This window comes from Notolabrus celidotus, chromosome 20 (genome assembly GCF_009762535.1).
Source record: "Notolabrus celidotus isolate fNotCel1 chromosome 20, fNotCel1.pri, whole genome shotgun sequence".
NCBI classification, from domain to species: domain Eukaryota; kingdom Metazoa; phylum Chordata; class Actinopteri; order Labriformes; family Labridae; genus Notolabrus; species Notolabrus celidotus.
The window spans coordinates 7,348,931-7,367,237 of NC_048291.1; the positions used below are offsets into that span (position 1 = coordinate 7,348,931).

At 40.3% G+C, this 18,307-nt stretch overlaps 2 protein-coding genes across 2 annotated transcripts in view; one reads left to right on the forward strand and one right to left on the reverse strand.

Annotated features, from left to right (window-relative positions):
* Positions 1–933: 933 nt before the first annotated feature.
* On the reverse strand, positions 934–17,385 carry LOC117832127. Its single transcript, XM_034711111.1, has 6 exons — positions 17,317–17,385; positions 13,616–14,026; positions 12,042–12,151; positions 8,006–8,098; positions 7,482–7,655; positions 934–3,529 (listed from the first exon to the last, which is right to left on the reverse strand). The coding sequence occupies exons 2-6, from the start codon at positions 13,764–13,766 to the stop codon at positions 3,362–3,364; spliced, it is 696 nt and encodes a 231-aa protein (XP_034567002.1). The 5' UTR covers positions 13,767–14,026; positions 17,317–17,385; the 3' UTR covers positions 934–3,361.
* The window catches only part of xylt2 (xylosyltransferase II), a 30,241-nt gene continuing 28,786 nt past the window's right edge, over positions 16,853–18,307 (forward strand). The window contains exon 1 of the mRNA XM_034711110.1: positions 16,853–17,034. Coding sequence (XP_034567001.1) covers positions 16,903–17,034 — 132 coding nt within the window. The 5' untranslated portion in view covers positions 16,853–16,902. The remainder of the gene's footprint in view (positions 17,035–18,307) is intronic.

The following is an 18,307-nucleotide window of genomic DNA, read 5'->3' on the forward strand; positions in this document are numbered from 1 at the left end:
TTTATACTGCAGACTGCAGCATAGAATAACACACTTGCCACCACAGACTGATAAAACATCTGCAGCATCTTACTGCAGATGTCTAAGGATCTGAGCCTCCATAAGAAAAAGAAGCGGCTCTGCCCCTTCCTGTAGAGTGCATCTGTGTAAAGGGACCAGTCCAACTTGTTGTCCAGGTGTACACCGAGATATTTGTAGGTTGGCACCACCTCGATGTCCACCCCTCGAATGTTAACTAGCTGATGGCAGAGCCTGGTAGCTGTGTAGCTTTTAAATGTTTGAGTAAAAGTTAATTTATTTTTCTATAAAGTTTTTATTAGAGGTGCCTGCTCTCTATTCATACTATTTTAGGTGATTTGACCAACCAAGAGTGCCTACTTTTGCTTTTCACTGAAAAATATGAAGCTCCATTTGGACCAAATTTTGCCAAATGTACTCTATCTAGTATGTTGTCAAAACATTAGTTTATCTGTCTTGAATTATAACCTGTACTTTGTCATGTAGTTGCCCTCCCTGTCATGTAGTTTATGTATTGCATGGACACTGTCAGCAGACACTTTGGAATGATGTGTAAGTCGACACTGACAGCATCGATTTGACACTAATTTGTTCCAAATTGAATCCTTGGTAAAAAAAAAAAAAAAAGTATAGTCAGCCTATAGCCATTGACCCTAAATATTATATTACTAGTTCAATATCACTATTTTACTTTATTTTTTACAACAGCTTATTTATGGATCATCAGACTTGCATCCATACATTTTATTTCTCCTGTCATCCCATGATAATACAAGGTTTCAGTTGTTTTTTGGAGACTTCTACTACTATTTGTCATTATATTGAGGGATAACAAAGCTAGCTTTCTTGTTGTCGAGATAACACATCTTGTTTCATTGTTGTAACAGGCGTTATCTGATGATCCAGTAGACCTATAGTCCAGGTTACCCCAGACAACCACATACAATTCTGGCATTGCCCACACAAATGAGGTTCTTAGACTTTATCTCTCATGCTTCCATAACCCAATGTGAAATCACACACTGGGATTCTTACATCACAGCATTGCAGGAATCAAGATAAAAGTAAAAAGGTGGGATGACAGTCGAGCTTCTGTTGCAAACTTGCAATAAAAAAAGCTTATTTCTATATGTTTGTTTTGTGCCCTAAAACTCTAATGGTACAACTTATCATCATCCGAAGTTTCTAGATCACAAGGAAACAACTGAAATTAACTTTTTAACATGAAAAAACATTTCATACATTTTAATATGATACATTTCTGCATAGGGCTTCCAAAGAAAGACCAAAAGAGTTGCAAAAACATTCAAGAAGTTTCAGTCAAAACCACGTTAACCCAAGTGGGGCAGGTGTTCCTCTGCTTCTCATATTTAAAGAGTATAAAATCATTGAAAAAGGTGAGAAAACTTCTGTAGATTGACAAACATCTCCTATTGGAGTCCCCTTACTTTATCCTCTTTTTTTCTCCACTGTTAAATGTAACTACCGCATTGTATGTGTTTGTTTCAGAATCACAAAGTACTCTTGAGATAGAGTTACAATAGTAAACAAAACAATACATTTGTTTATTACGTTTGTTTTCACATGAGAAACAACAAGGAATCATTTTTCTTCAATAAATACAGAACATGACGATGTCCAGGACAAACATTTAGACAAAGAAATCATTGGTTGGTTGCAGCAAAATGAAACAAGATATGACAAAGATCCTCCCCTGTAATTCCACTCTGCTTCACTTTCCACCCGAAGCTTTCAGACACATTCAGTCTTACTTTGTGTCCCAGCTACAGCCGAACAGACTCAGAACAAACGAAGGTAAAGTGTTGCATCAGACAGAGAGGAATCATTGGGTCGTGTTGTCTTAAAGCTCCATGGAAGGCACTCTATGACAGGCTGGAGCTGTGCAACGTCAGCAGGTACAGAGACATCACAGAGACACAAGCAGTGACGTCTGTGAGTCAGGAGCAGAACAGGCGGATACAGAATTTATGACCGGTCCAGATTTTAAAGAGGCAGAAAGTCACAGCTTACGGATATGGAGATCAGTACGGAAGAGTTATGGGCTGGGATCAAAATAAAAGTGTTTTGTAAAGGAAACAGCAGCCCTCTAGTGGACATTAGAAGTACTGCAGGCAGGTAAAGGGGTCATATTCATCAGGAAAATACTTTTATGTAATCTCACAATTTCACCCTTCACCAGTTTCTGCTTTTCTAAAAGATTTATCAGGGATGTTTTTGTGCTGCTGTAGCATAGCCCCACAATCACACAAAATGTGTCTCTTAATAAAATACAAGTATTTGTGGAACTTCTTCATCTTAATCTCAACTATTTATCATACTTATTAAAGGCGTGGGCGAGCCAGAGGGGATTTTAGGATCTCAAATTGGGCGGAAAATTTGATGTTTTTCTTTGTGGACTGTGCACTGATTATCTGAAAGTATTCATGTGCACAAATATGATGCTACAAAGATTCTCCAAAAAGCTCTTTTCTAAAATAATAAAAAAAAAAAAACTTAATTAAAGAACATTTCACATTTTTCTTCACCATCAACCAATTATTTTCAGATTCAGTATGCGAACACAGGCTGCGGCCACAAGACGCCTGTCCACATCAGCTTCAATCAAACCTACACTCCATAATGTTTATTTACATTATAGATCATCATTCTTTGCTTTAAATGCATGCCTTTAACACAATGAAGGAGTGGCTCGGGGCATCTTGGCTGTGTCAGCACCGTAAGTCAGTTCAGCTGTGATGTTCTGCTACATGCGCTACGGACAGTGCTGAGAGGATCGTAAACCATGGAGTCAGACTGCCCTCTGCTAGCCAAATTACATGATGACAACATTTTAAATTAACCAAGCATATTTCATCTGTAAAAATATTATGCAAATCAGCACATATCTGAAACTAATACGCTCATCTACAGATCTAGACATAGATATGCTCAGCTTTATCAGTCGATCACAACAATCAGCTGGTCCAGGCTCAAAGAAACAGCAAAGACAATGTTCACTGACAGAGTAAAATCATCAGAGGTTTTCTTTTTGGTTTGCCTTTTGAAGATGTACCAGCCACCTCAGTTTCATTTAAGTGATTCTTCATCTTAAACCATCCTCACTGGGGAGAACAGCAGCTGTAGTAAATCGTCTTTAACATTCAGATGTGTCCGGTCCTTCCCTGGAGGCTGTGCAGCTTCTCTTTGGTTTGTCCTCCGTCAGCTGTTGTTAATAGAAAATCTCTCTCATGAGGTATCTCGATCAGTCTTTCAGTCTCCTTTTGTGACTGTCTGCGTAAATCCATGTTCGTATTGACCCTGCAGTTTGAGACCATGATGAGCTTCACACAGGTAGAGTGCTGCTGTTAGCGTCTGATCTGACCTGATGAGGTTCATCCAGTCCTGCGTTAGTGTAGAAACTCTGAGGAGACGAGAGGTCCACACCGGAAGAGAAGATGGTGTACGGCAGATCCACAGACTGACGGATACTCTCCTCGTACGTTGGAGGAGGCTGCAGAGAGAATAATACAGATTATTAAACAAAGTTTGAAAAATACAAAATCAGATAAATACACAAAGTTTGAAATGCAACTTGAACTGTGCTGCAGAGCAAATCTTGCATCAGTGCTCTGGAGCTGCGTGCACATTTTTGAGTCCAGGATTGTATTTATGCTCAGGATAAGAGTGGCCCTTCTTATGCAAATTATTGACACTGTAAAAAAAAAGTGCAACTCACAAGTTCTAATACTAACAATGAAATGATCATCATCTCTTTATTGTTGCTCTGCTTTGTGAAATTAAAACTTTGTTTTCTGAGTTCTTGAATATTTTTCATCTGCCTGTAGTTACCTGCACTGGGGTCCTACCTTTCTGCCTGAACTACCAATCATGAAACCAGGTTCAAGGTATTATCTACATCCTTTGCAAAAAGAATATAAACAACCTAATAAAAAAATAAAACATCCACAGTGTTATTAAGGAGAAACTTGATGTTTTTTTAAAAGTGGGGTTGAATGAGGTACCTGTAAACAGTAAGTGTTTTAACCACAAAAAATCCCGATCAGCACGGCCCTTTTTGTTGAGAAACCGGCCGGAGCACCAGCACAGAGGCTTGGCTATCAATCTGTGCTGACGAGATCAGCTCTTTTACATTATTTAGCTAATTTTAAAAAACTCCAAACTCAAACACTGATGTTGGTGTAAATGATGATTTGTACTTCTGCATCGAATCAACGGCGTAGCCTATGCCGGGGGTCCACGTAGCTCCCATACCTACACAGAGACCTACGCACGTAGCTGATGTTCACCTCCACCAAAATGTAACTACACATAGAATAAACTTGGACCGCAAGCCATGTGATTGGTCTGCTTGCCGGCTTGTATTTCCCGAATTTACAGCACTTACAGGATCCTCTGAATCGCTGTGGAAAAGTAAACAGAGATCGTAGCGGGGCCAGAAGCAGGCGACCGTCTATCAGAGAGACCACACTGCCTTCAAGCGTTTTGGTGGAGTATTACTGCGGGAAACGGACACACGGACGCACAAGTATGTAGTGCACATGTCTGTGTCAGCCCCTGTTGCGTAGGGGAGACGCAGAAGTATAAATCAGTCTTTAGTGTATGCTATAGAATTTTTTCCAACTGTGGTGCACAGTTAAGCTGTTTCAGGATTCTAATAAGCATAACCACCTGCTCACTATATATTATCTTGTTTATTACCCGGCTAATGCCTAAAGAGATCATTGACTGTACATAGATTGGACAGAACCACTTAATTCCAGCCCATTGTGAGCTTTGAAGTATTTTGATTTTATAGTTTGGCCTCTGTTCAATCTGTTAATATTAAGGAGGCGGGGTTTATGTCCTATACTGCAGCCTGTCAGCAGGGGGAGCTCTTAATGTTTTGCCTTCACAGTCTATGAACGATTATGGCGTCCGTTTAAGTATGAAAGACATAAAGACGTTGACACAAAATTTTAATCTAAAGATGAATTTATTGATTCTAAAATGTTTAGTTACACAGCTAATTAAAATCCCTGGCTGATTGTGTTTCCTTGAAAACACTGCAACGCTGGGTTTCCATCCTTTAAAATAATTGATATAATGTGCGCGTTTTCATGCCTAATTAATCTTTTCAATGCATTATCTCATCCATCACATCTGATTCACACTCCCTGACTAACTCGTCTTATCTTTTAATTGCTTTGAGACCCTCAGGCAACAAAGAGCAACCCTTTAACCCTGCCCTCTGTCTGACACAACACACACACACACACACAACCCCGGACGCACACACAAAGTTTTAATGCTATCCTGCCCCAGGATGCTGGATGGACAGGGCTAAATTAAGGGGCAGTGGGGGGACGGGGACTTTTCAGCAGTTAGTGATGGGCTGACTTGAAAGTGTATGTGCTCTTTGTGTGTGTTTGTGTGTTTGTGTGTGTGTGTGTGTGTGTGTGTGTGTGTGTGTGTGTGTGTGTGTGTGTGTGTGTGTGTGTGTGTGTGTGTGTGTGTGTGTGCAAGCTGGGCAGTCATGCCAGGGACTGTTTAATTAAGGAAAAAAATGGGAGGTCAAAGAAGAAAAAAAGAGAAGAAGACAGGCGCACAGAGAGCTGCATTCCCGGGCTCTGTTTGCTCTCAGGATGCAGCTTTAATTATGTTTGATGCCTTTTTCTCATTACCTTGTTTGCTCGAGCGTTGTGCGAGTCAAAAGCTCAGCAAAAGATCAACATGGTAAAACCTTGAAATGCAGCCGGCGGCACATTTCAGCTGCGGCATCAGATGAGCTGATAGAGCTTTGTGTTTACTGCAGACTTATCTCTGAATGAGCTCATGTTACAATATTGTATGACAAGGCGGTCACAATAGAAAGAACCATTTCTTATTATCTCCATTCATAGAGAGACGATACACAATGGGCATTCATAATGAAACCAGTTTATGGGAGCTTGAGCTTTCTTTGTAACTGTAATAGGAGTCAAATATATTCCATGCTCCAAGGTTTACAACAGCGCCTCAAACACACACTGCAAAGGCCTTTCTGCCTGAAACAAGCAAGGGAGGGAAAACTTCTTTGCAACGGTAAATGTTTTTAGTATCAAATTCAGAAGAAAGACTGATGAAATTGTTTCTTGTCCAAGACAGAGACTGTTAAAAGATGAAGCTGAAACATTTAGAGCTCCCTCCTGCTGACTGGCAGTAATATTGGTCAAAAAGCCTGGCACCTCCATGTAAACAGATGGGACATGGGTCAAACTATAAAATCAAAATACACATCAAATTAATTTTTCTTAAGCATGGTTTCTGTCATTATAGTTTATTCTTATTGCACACGTGTTTATTTTTCCAACTAATTTATTTTAAGTTAGCTATTTGATGTAATAAAGAGGGGATGTGACGTCATCATTGACAGCTCTGTTATCAAATGAGCCCCTGCAGTGCTGCGAGTGTCTGCCTCAAACCCACTCAAGAATGTGATCCGTTGTGGACTGTACCAACCTGAGAGACGTATAAATTAAATGTTTGTGTTTGTTAGAGGAAGAGAGTGACGTCAGTAATTCAGTAATGTGACTATAACAGCCAGATTGCCTCTGGCTAGCTGTATTTTGTATTCATTTTTTTCACAATATATGGTGATGGAAGCGTGTTGTCCATTATTAAATACAGGGATAGCTACTCCTGGTCAACAACACGTATTTAACTTTCTTACGAAGGATCCATGACCTTTTTGACGTCCTCCCAAATAACCAATTAAAACCAAACCAACCTCCGAAAAATGAAAACTAGAACATAAATCAGTATGATAAGCTAAGAACTAACTATGATGACAGAAACATGTTTGAGAAACATTTTTTTGACGAGTATTTTGATTTTAATGTTTGACTCATAACCAATCTGTTGACATAGAGGAGGCAGAGCTAATTACCTATACTGCATCCAGTGAGTAGGGGGAGTTCTAAATGTTTTGGTAGCTGTTGCGCTGTCCATTTTTTTATACAGTCTTTGAGCAGACTCTGGTTCCAAATGTGCCAGATGGTGTTTGATGCTGAAGTTATGTTGGCTTTACTTTTGTACAGCAGGAGGAGGTAGAAACATGTTGACCACCCTCATATACAGTCGTAATCCAGGCTCTTAAATGTCCTTACAGTATCAAAGTAAAAATGTCTGTCTGATGAACATTTCTCACAGCTGTTTCTGTGCTAAGCTAACTGAAGCTACGTAGTTATTTAAAGTTTAGGGGGTAAGAGTGAAAAAGTTGTGGGAGGAATAACCACCAAAGTAAAGTACAGATACCTGAAAACTCTATCTGAGATGGGTTAAGTATTTAAAGATCTGCCTTTATTATTCCTATCTCTGGACAGGGATATACTGTCTCAGTATCAGCACCTGAATCATCTCACTGATGTAATCTTTGTGACTGTATCAAGTATTGTGACACTCCTATAATCTCTCACTCAACCCACCTCAGTCACAATGGGTCCATTGAGGCCGAAACGGTCTGCGATCATCATGTGGATCTGCCTCTGGCGGTCCTTCTTTCGGACACTCTCGTAGGATGGGAGCCTCGGCAGGGGGGGCTCCAGAGCGGGGAGGGAGTAGCTGGAGGGCAGACCGACAAAGAACAGCTGACCCGCCTGCTGAGACACACACAGAGGGACACTTATTAGGGACAGAAGACAGACACTTAACATGTTGGAGATGGGATTATGGTCGAATTTTACTGCTTAACCTGAAGAGGGGCTTCTCACGGGGAGACAGCCAATGGAGAGGCCTTGTGTGTATTTTCAGCTCTTGGAGCAAAAACACTTCAGGCTTTTCAGCCATTAATGACTGTGAGCACACTTACAAACTGGTCTACATGCTGCAGATCAACTCAATGCAAAGCACTCATTGGGGTTCAGTGATCCTCCATGCTACAGAAAGGGAAATAATAATGCTTTGTGTGCCTAATACGAGACGATGCCAATGCCATGCTGTGTTTTCTCACCTGACTGTTGTTGTCAACCATGATGTGACTCTGCTCCAGACACGCAGATCCCACCAGAGTCTGACTGCTGCTGTAGTACTGAGGCGGAGCGTCCTGTTAAAATAATGACAGTCACATGTTTGTCTCACTGGTTATTAATTAAACTTTCTCCTTCACAAGCACTTCACATTTTAACTTCCACCCCGGGGGTCCTTGTCGCTCCTCCATCACAACAATTAGTCAGAAATCCACTCGTTTCAGCCCAATTGACCAATTTTCATGCCTTGTTTCATCACTGTAGACTCTGCCTGGTTTAGCAATACCATAAATTACCCGATCAATAAGACCAACACCCTCCCGTTTCAGCGTCCCCTCCCTGTCCCTCCCCCTCTAACACAGACCTGTCAGTGTTTCACTGTATGAGCCGAAGGAATCCTGCTTTCAAAAAAAGGCTGCCAGTAAACTAGGTAATTGCCTCTGGGTCTAAATGAGCGTCCTTTATGTGGAGGACAATGTGCCGTCCTACTGTGTCATCAGGGTCCCTAGGCAACAAACCACACCGTGTGGTCTCTGTACTCTCCTTGTGTCTGCAGCAGGTACCTCCTAACGAGCACACCCTCCAATACACACTACAGACAACAACACAACACTGTTTGTGTCTGACTGAGATTTAGTCGAGCAAGAGGAGATGATAAGAGAACTTTAAAGAGGAGGATGTTCGCAGACTAAGCTTGGAGACTAAGTGGGATTAGATGGATGGATGAATAGATAATAGATGCACAGAATGACTGATATGCATGTATCAGATTCTCCATAAACAGTTTGAGTTTGATGCTTTTATGCAGAAATCTGTCATCATGGTTCAGGTATGAGCATCTCAGTGAAGAGATGCTTATAAAACAGACTGAAGTTAATCCAGAAGCCTCTTTATGACCCACAAAAGTAAACATGACCATCAGTGGGGATATTGTTAGCGTTACACATAGTTAATGTCAAAGTCAGTAAGTGCTGCAACCAGGTGACTCAGACGCAGAGATAAACAGCACGCGGCAGACTTTAGCCTCTTTCACACTCTTATTTTTTTGTTGAGCTTTTCCTCCAATATTCTCCAAAGTTGCTTGTTAAAACATGTCCCTCACAGTGTTAAGGTTTTACTGTAGGAGGAAGTGGGGGGGTCTGGAAGGAAGGACATGACATGAAAGTCAGGCTATGAAAGTCACAGTGTAATGTTTACAACATGACGGAGGACAGAGCAGAAGAGGCCTACACTATGACAGTATTTATATTTATAGCAATGCTACGTGTAAACAGATGGATGTGCAGGCATCTTCACTGTTCTCATCTTTAAATGATTCTCCTTCTTCAACCTCTGAAGTTTTTATTCATCCTGTTATGCATCAATACAGCCCTCCCTCAAATTTTCAAAAGTTTTAAGGAGTTTCAGTCATGTGTGAAAACAGCTTCAGTTTACATTTTCCACAACAGTGATTCACGATGAAGAGTGCCGGTTAGCAGTCTAGGCGTGTGGCCATGACCCTTTGCAGCATGTCTTCCCCCACTCTCTACTCCCCCTGTTTCCTTTCTCTCTCTTCAGCTGTCTAATCTAATAATGGCAAACTAACTTGAAATAAATAAGTAAGCTCAGATTTGTTTTAAATCAGAAAACACTAGGCGCATGTGAACAGCAAGGATATAAGAGGTTCATTCAAAGGTGTCACCAAAATCAACTCAAACCCAAAGTTCCAGAAGCTTTGATGTGAAAAGTTAAAAAAAGGTCAATCATGAAAAATAAAAACAGATTCATCATTTTTCCCAGGCCAGTCCAACAATAACATCACTCTCACTCAGAGTGACGCACAGCGTCGACCTTTGGCACAAAACCTCCCATCATTTCAGACGGAGAGAGTCCATTCTAAAAGAAGAAGCCAAAGGTCATGTTCCCTCACTGGTTTGTACCTTTAAGAGGCAAACAGAGAAGTCCTGAAGGAAGGACGAATAAAAAGGAGACTTGTCCTTTTGTCTCAGCCAGTGTGAAAAAGCACAACCGTGTAAAATCAGTGTTGAAGTCGGGGGAGGACCCAAGCGGCAGCGTGTCTTTTTTCACCTCTGCAGCCTAAAGGAGATCCATTGTCCCTGTTGTGTCCCCAACGCCCACAGAGGACTCTGTCCCCTTTCAGGCTGCAAACTGAAGCAGGGAGAGGTATGTGACGATGAAGTCAGAGACATGAACACAGTGACGGAGTGAGGAATGAACAACCTTCACAACTCACACACTATTATAAAAAGAAAGTTATATTCATGTCAGTTATGCGAGGAATTTGTGAAGAATTTGTACCACTGTTAATTTTTTGTTCATCATTCAAGTTTTTAAATCCTTTTTTTTATGTCAATCTGGCTCCATTTTTTTCTTATTGTTAAAGAATCAATTCCATTTTTATTGGATTTTGACCATTTTGTCCAAATTTTAGATTTTTAGAAACTGCTTCATTTTTATCACATTTCAATGATTTAGCAATTCTTACCAATTTCAAAAGAAGTATATTAAGTTGTTTATTTAGATTTTTTTGATTTTCTCAAGTAGAAGTTTTTTTTTTCAAATATTTTTTCCACTGTTATCTTATTATTAAATAATTTGTCCCTTTTATTCTTGATTATCAAACGTGTTTTTTCATTTTAATCCTACTTTAGAAAATGCTGTCAATATTTTTCTCACATCTGAAGTAACTGTCTGATAGTTTAACACATGTTTGAAGATTCTTGTTCACATTTTGTCTTATTCTTGAACTATTTCTTTTATTGTAACTGGCCCTTTATTATTTTTATTTGGAAGAATCTTGACGTTGCTTTTAAGTTTCCTACTAATAGCTGCACGTGTGTTTGAAAGAATGTAAATTTTCATGTGGCACATTTGTATGTGAGAGTAACTTTGTTTGTAATGATGTACAAATATATGCAAATTGTCCACTAACAAGGACAAATGCCTATGCATGCAAATGTGCATTTATCGATTCATTCACCAATTTATTTTATATAAGTTCCTCATTAAACTTTTTTTCTCTCATTACTATTCTCTTTTTCCTTTTCCTCCTTTATCTAGAAGTGACTGTACTCGTCTGCATGTCTCTTGTTTCTATGTGTAGTTCAGTGACTTGTAAAAAAGCTCAGTACTGCTGGTTCTGATGTCTGAAGTCACATTCAGAGTTGGTCTTTTACCGAATGAAAACAAACTGTGATTTCTGACTCAGGTTGTGACTAAGCGGCCATGTTGTCTTATCAGCTGCAGCGTGCTTGGATACAGCTGTAAGTGGAGGTCAGTTTGTCCCACTGAAACGCTCTGTTAGTTCCCCAAACGGGACAGCAGAGCCTCTCCATTAACACAGCCGAACAGAGCTTCCTGTCTGCTGATGGGGGAGGCATGAGTCGAGTCTCTGCAACCCAAAGATAACACGCAAATATCTCCCCCGAGACTGAAGAGAGAGTCTGAGAGAGGAAGTCGAGAGAGCGGAAAACCAGTGAGAAGTCACCCCGGTGGAGTGTTTCCTTCTCACCTCATCCTCCTGCTGCTCCACACTCTCAAACAGAGGTTTATGGTGTTACAGGTGTGAGAAATTAGATCAATACAGATTCAAAATGTCAAACACACTCCTTTAAAAAAATGAAAGTGAGGTTTGTTCCACCTGTGAAACTGATTTGCAGTGATTTAATCACACTGCAGCTGAACCAGCATCAATATTCTCGCTGAGTGCTAATTCTGTCCAAATCCATTAGAGCCACTGTCGCGATGGGAGATATTTCTGGAGGGCGGCTAATTCAACTGAGACAAATCCATCGTCTGACAATGATCATATCAAGTTTATTCCAGTCTCTTTCCCACAGCCGTGCAAATTGAATGTGACACTTCTTAATGCTGTCCGGGTGCTCTCCCTCTCTCTCCCTCTCTCTCCCTCTCTCTCCCTCTCTGTCAGATTGGGACAAAATTCAGCATCACAACCACTTAAAAGAAAAACCAGAAACCTCAGCACCTTTTTATCCTTACACTTTATTTTGAAGGACTCACCATGTCTGCGTGCCGTGCCTGACAGGAGCGACTCTTGCAGCACTGAGGATCTTTGCGGTAGATGATTGAGAGCAGCACCACGATGACCACGAAGAAGACCAGAGAGGAAACTGTTGGACAGAAGGAAACGTTTGTTAATCACAGTTAAAATAATACAACCACACAACTAAAGAACTAAATGCTTGTTCAGGATACAGAGTGGAGCTGATAAGTAGGCAGCAACAAAAAGAAAGGCTGAAGCCGGTGATCACATAGGGATGGTATCATTCATGAAGTCTTTACCATGGCGTGGATAACTTTCACTTGAGACTTCAGAAAACATATTTTTGAAACTCTGGGAGAAGAATAAATAATGGATTTCCTTGGGCTGTCTTTGTTTTGTTAAGACTTTTTTAAGTTATACTTTCAGGAATGGAAAATCTTTGCAGTGACCAATCAGATTTCAAGGGGGGATGACCACCACATGGATTTCTTCCTACATAGTAAATACCGACATAGTGATACTTTTTAACTTTTGAAGAAAGCAGGATGAGATTTTTATTTGTAAACTTCTTACACATCTACAGGACAAAATAAGCAACAAAATAAGATGTATCTCTTTGGCCACAGGGGGGCGCCAAACTTAACAAAAATGGAAAGTTCCTCACGGGAGCTTTAATAAAAAGTTAATAAGGGAAATAGAAATGATGATGTGTTCGTGTGTGAAATGCAGAGAAAAAGTACCAACCAGGACAATTAAAGTAAGACAAATTAAAGCTCCTTTGAGGAACGTTCTGTTACTGTTCTGTAACCTCTGTGGACAAAGTGACACCTCTTATCTCTTTACTGATCCTACCATGTACATGTGTAAGTCCTGTTATCTAACAGAAAATACCATCCTGCTGTCTTTAACAGTCAGATCTATCAGTCATCATGAATATTTATTGAGTACAAAGTAAATCAGTATTTATTTTTCACCTTGCTGTAAATCATCTGGTGTGACACCTACCCCCCTTGCAGCAATTAGAGGCATTCAAATCTATTTTAAAGAAATTGTCAATCTTTTTGCTAATGGTCCTTTTTGATTTTATAGGTCATAAGGCAGCTTTAAGAAGCTTTAAGTAAAGTATTGATGGCATTGATAGCACAGTACTGGCAGTGATAATAAAGGTAAAAGAACAAAATATATTACAGTAGCCTAATTGTATATGGCAATGTAAAATTAAATTGCACATAAGATTTACTTTCTGATTGACAGTTTTCCCACATTTTGAACACTAAGGTGTAATTTCTCTTCCTTTCTCTGCCTGTCTGTCAAAAACAGTGACAGCCGCTTAGATAATAAAAGACGCGCTCTTTAATTGTCAGTTACTATGGTCTGAAAGCTTTGAGTGCAAAATGTGGCTTTTAAATATGCATGGTGCTATCTTCTGTCTCCACATGTTGAACATGAAAAAAATCAATTATCCAGAACAAGCCTCATCAAAAGAAATGCAATTAAGAGAAAAAAGCTGAAATAAAAGTCAAGACAGATGTTTCCAGTCAGGTTTAAAAAGCCTCTTTATCCATTAAATGTAGTTTGATAGTTTACTTACAGGACGCAGCGACCACAGTGAGCTGCTCTGAGGTCAGCTGAGAGGAGGGCACGGTCGGGCTCGCAGCTGTGGACATTTCCTGCGTGTAAACTGTGAATGTTCCCTTCAGAGATCCTCCTGAACTCATCAGGCTCAGCGCCAAACCTCTCATCGTACTTTGATAGAATCATCAGAGGGAGAGATGAAGTCCAGCTCTGAAGCCCCTCCTCACCGGCTCCGTCCTCGGTCCTCAGACTCGGTGAGTTGCAGGAGGACCGAACACACGCGCTCCTGCTGCTCGTGTGAAACTCTGGGTAAACACAGCGCGTGTGAGGAGCTCGTGAAGGCGCGCGGACAGGGTCCTCTTCTTCTGACCGCGTGACGTCGCTCTGGTTCCGCAGCAGCGTTTGGTGAAAGGATCTCTAAGCAGAGCTGAGAGAGTTATTCTCAGGCTGTTAGACATGGATTTTAAAGTGAAGGAGGAGTTAATGACTTTAGGGCTGCCCGACAGAAAACTGTGCTTAAGGCATTAGTTTAGCTTATATCAAATACTATGGTGGTCCTGAAGGTCAAATGATTAAACTAAATAAAAATAGATAAATAATAAAACTGCACGGCTCACATCAAAAATAGAAAGTTACAACTAAAGCAATTTTGGAAAAGAAATAAATCAGAGAGCATCCAAGTATAGCAATCCTGCACAGTACACCATCAACACTCAGGCCAAGGTAGCCTACTTCTTGAAGTTCCTACACTCCACCTACACTCCACCACCGCTATTCCTAACTGTGATACCAAACCTTTCATCACAATGGCTGCTAGTCTAGGGTCTGTCTAACCTAAGAAAGATATATCAAAGAATACTTTGATCATACACTTTGATCTGTATGTCAGATATTCCATAGGCATGATATCAAAATTAACTTTGTGCCACCTGGCTATTGTTGGAGGTTTGTGGTCTATCCACCTCAGCAATATGTTTTTTTCCTGGCACAGAAAGTGAGGACACATAAAAGTCTCTTGGAATGTGTGCTTTTGATTTGTGCATCTGGCAACCCAAACAGTAAACACAAAGGGTCCTTGTTCAGTCTAACATTAAGAATTAAGTACAGTTTATCCACTACGTTTTTCCAGTAGTCATCTTTACACGTCCAAACACAGTGAATAAAACTCCCAACCTCACCATTACACTTAAAACTCAATTCAGATTTATTATGATCCATTTTTATGCCTAAGCTTGGGAGTAATCTGTAGACGGTGTAGTAGTCTAAACTGATTTTCTTTCAATCTATTAAAAACTGAAATATTGTTTGCTGATCTCCATATATGTAAACATTAGTCCTTCTTGCACTAACATTACTTTTTGTTTTCAGAAAGTAGACTGCTGCTTCTGTCACTGCTTCCTCATAGTGAATGGATCCAGACTAGACTGTGTTAACACACTGGATGCCTGAGCTAGAGCTCTGTTGCCTTGGAGATGGTGGGGGTCCCATCCTGAGACGGTTTTTATACAGACAAAAGGACAGAGCGTAGCATTAATATTCATGAACGAAACTATGGCAAGTATGCATTGTTCTACAACTCAAACTGCCAACTGGTAACATCTAAACCTTTGAGGGTGTTTTTTAAATTTTGGTCATTATTTGATCAAATCCTCACTGTTATAGCCTCCAAACAGAAATGGTAAAGAAAATAAGGAGGCCCTAAATCTGTCCCTGACCACAAACATATATGTTAAGAGAAAGCGACCCTCAGAGAGTGGATGACTTCAGAAAGACCCCTGATAATTTTTGGAGATGCCTCACTTCTTTCCCCAAATTATTTATTAACTAATCTATGAAACGCATTGTGTCCAAGATATAACATATTATAAACATATAAAATTCATAAAATTCCCACAGGTTTAGTATTCTTGGTGACAAACTTTTCTACAATAGTGATGTGCAAATCGTGAACGAGTTGGTTTCATGAACTGACTCCCCAAAGTGAACAAGAGCGATCCTGCTGTCTCTAAAGTTAAGTGAACAATGTGAATAAGTTAGTCAGTGATAAGATAAATAGCGCTCTCACCGCTCTGCCCTCTGTCGGCCTATCTTTGAAGTTACTCAGTTTTCTTGCTAGCTACGTCTTCCTTTAGGAGCACACACAGCCAAGACGGAAAGAGTTAAATTCATATTAGTAGTTTTTGTTGTTTTACTGCTTCCCCTAGTGGCTGGCTGCAGTATAGGTCAAAAATCTGTCTCCCCCATTCATTTGAATGGGGCTGCAGTCAAACTTTAAAAACTAAATAATGTTTCTCACATCTGCTTTCTGTGGTGATAAGTAGTTATTATTTGACTGTTTTGTGTTCAATGCCTCTTTTTTCTGAAAAGTTTCTTTTTCGTTAGTTATCAGAGTGTAAAAAACTGGGTTTTGTATCTGGGGTTGCTTTGATTGACAGCCGCCGTAGAGAGAAACTCTGTAGGACCCATAGACTTTATAAACAATGGACGTAGTATCCGTGATGTCACCCATCTGTTCCTGAGCGCTGTTTTGAAGCCAGTCGACCGCGGCAGCCATATTGAATATGCGGAACTCAACCAGGCATAGTGTGACGTAAAGAGGTGGAGTTTGAGCCTCCTAGCCAACAGCTATGTGTTCCCGTCCGGGAGTCAAGTCAGTCATGTCCTTACTTTGGCAAAAACTCATAATCTTAATATCTTCTGAACCATACAGTGTGTGCCGATAGAGAAATTAGCTATGTAGAAGCAAGCCGTTTTTTGAACCAGGCTGTTAACATGTTTAATAATGCTGCAAATATCTTTTTTTTTAATTGATGTCTATGTGATTTCCGGTGTTTCTGAAGCCAGCCTGAAGCGAATTCTCAATGAGTTGCAGTTTATAACACTTCCACATGGGCTTCATAGTTTGAGACCGGAGGTTGCCGCTTAGTGGAAACACACAAATTCCGTACTGCGAAGACTCTGGCTGCAGAAAATTTAAAAGATGTTTGCGTTCTGGAACGTGATATTTTGGCTTCAAAACCGGAGAATGGAAAAAGGCTGAGCGAGGCAGTCCATTTTATATACAGTCTATGGCTGCAAGGGCAGTATACCTATGATACAGAAGTTATACTAAACAAAGAGTAGTTTTGGAGCCAAAAAGAGTCGATTCTTTTTGCTGAGTCGAGCCAAATGATCTGATCACCGAAGGGAGCCGAACATCCCATCACTCTGTAGCAACAGCCTGAATGCGTGAGACGCCACGTGCGCGCGCAGCTCAGAATGCGCCCTGAACGCGCTCCCCGTCAACTGTAGTGGTAAAAAAAGATGGCGGCCAGCGCGCGAGTCCAGAAGCTCCTCCGACGATATAAACTAGCGATAGCCGCCGCGCTGACGATCCTCCTGGTCCAGGGTCTGGTGGTCTGGAGTCTGAGGAGTCTGGAGGAGGGAGAGTCGGAGGTGAGCAGCGGGCTTTCTTGTTATTTCTGACACGATAGTGATTATTCAGTTTGATTGAAGAGCTAGCCGTTAGCGTCGCTTAGCTCCCTGTGTGTTATGATACAGAAATTCGAGCTAGCTGACGTTAGCTCAGTCAGGAGGATAGAGCTGCTCCCAAACACTTGAGATCAGCCGGTCCAGCCCTGTCCTGTCCAGCCCTGTCTTGTCTGTCTGTCACTGACCACCACTCTGCATGTTAATGAAAGTGATATTACTGATGCTTACAGTGTTCCTTGTATTTACCTGTTTGAGGAGCAGAGCGGTCCTTCCTTATACTGGTTGTAATTATCAAACATTACTCATGGAGTGACTGGTTTAGATGATTCGATGGGTGGACAGACAAACATGCATTGATTAGTCTTTTTGATGTGAAAATGAAACAAATCAGTGCTGGGACTTCACAGAGAGGAATCAGAGAAAAGACAGAACACAGAAAGAGAAGATGATGTATGCAAACAGAGTCACTCTGTCCTGCTGAAAAGATGGTTTGAAGTCTGTGTACTTTTAGAAATCACATTTCTTCCAACTTACTTTTCCACTTTTGCATTTCAGTGAATTAAAGTAATTTCTTCATACAGTGAAGTAGGGATGTAAGGATACACTCAACCCACGAGATGATTCTCTAACGATTTTCAAGAAAACTGTATTCAACTAAAAATTTACATAACTATTATTTTATTTCAATTCTCAGATATGGACAGTTGGAATATATGTTTTTTCTCTTATATTTCCTTGTAAACAAAGTCATCCGTTTTAATTTTTTAGGTGTGTTGTAACACAAATAAAACCACTGAACACTTTATTTCCGCAACTTGCAAAAAAATTAGAATCACCATTCAAAAATACCTTGTTAGAAAACAATTATAGAGAAATGGAAAGTGAAAGATTACCAAATGAATATTGAATATTAAAACAAATCAGCTAAATCTTTTTAAAATGGGAGGTAAATTTGAAGTATTCTCCTTGATCGAACTTTGGAAATGTTAACGATCAATTATCGTTTAATCATTAAAAAAACATAAAAGTTTTCCATGTCAAAAATAATGTCAAATGTGTTACTTCCCCTTAAACAAATTTTCCTTCACGACACTATGTATATAAACGACAGTATTAAACAGCTACGGATCATTTTGAGGTGTTCAAAATGTTAAACACGCTGAATATCAACGTGAGGAGCAGGCTTATGAATAATCTCCTTAGACCCATGGTGATATGAAGACTCAGACTTCAACAT

Excerpts from the sequence above, each read along its gene's own strand:
- LOC117832127 (XM_034711111.1), bottom strand. The coding sequence starts at position 13,766 with ATGAGAGGTTTGGCGCTGAGCCTGATGAGTTCAGGAGGATCTCTGAAG. Across the intron at positions 8,099-12,041 it reads AGGCACGGCACGCAGACATG|GACGCTCCGCCTCAGTACTA; the intron begins GTGAGTCCTTCA and ends TTATTTTAACAG. Across the intron at positions 3,530-7,481 it reads ATGGACCCATTGTGACTGAG|CCTCCTCCAACGTACGAGGA; the intron begins GTGGGTTGAGTG and ends TTCTCTCTGCAG.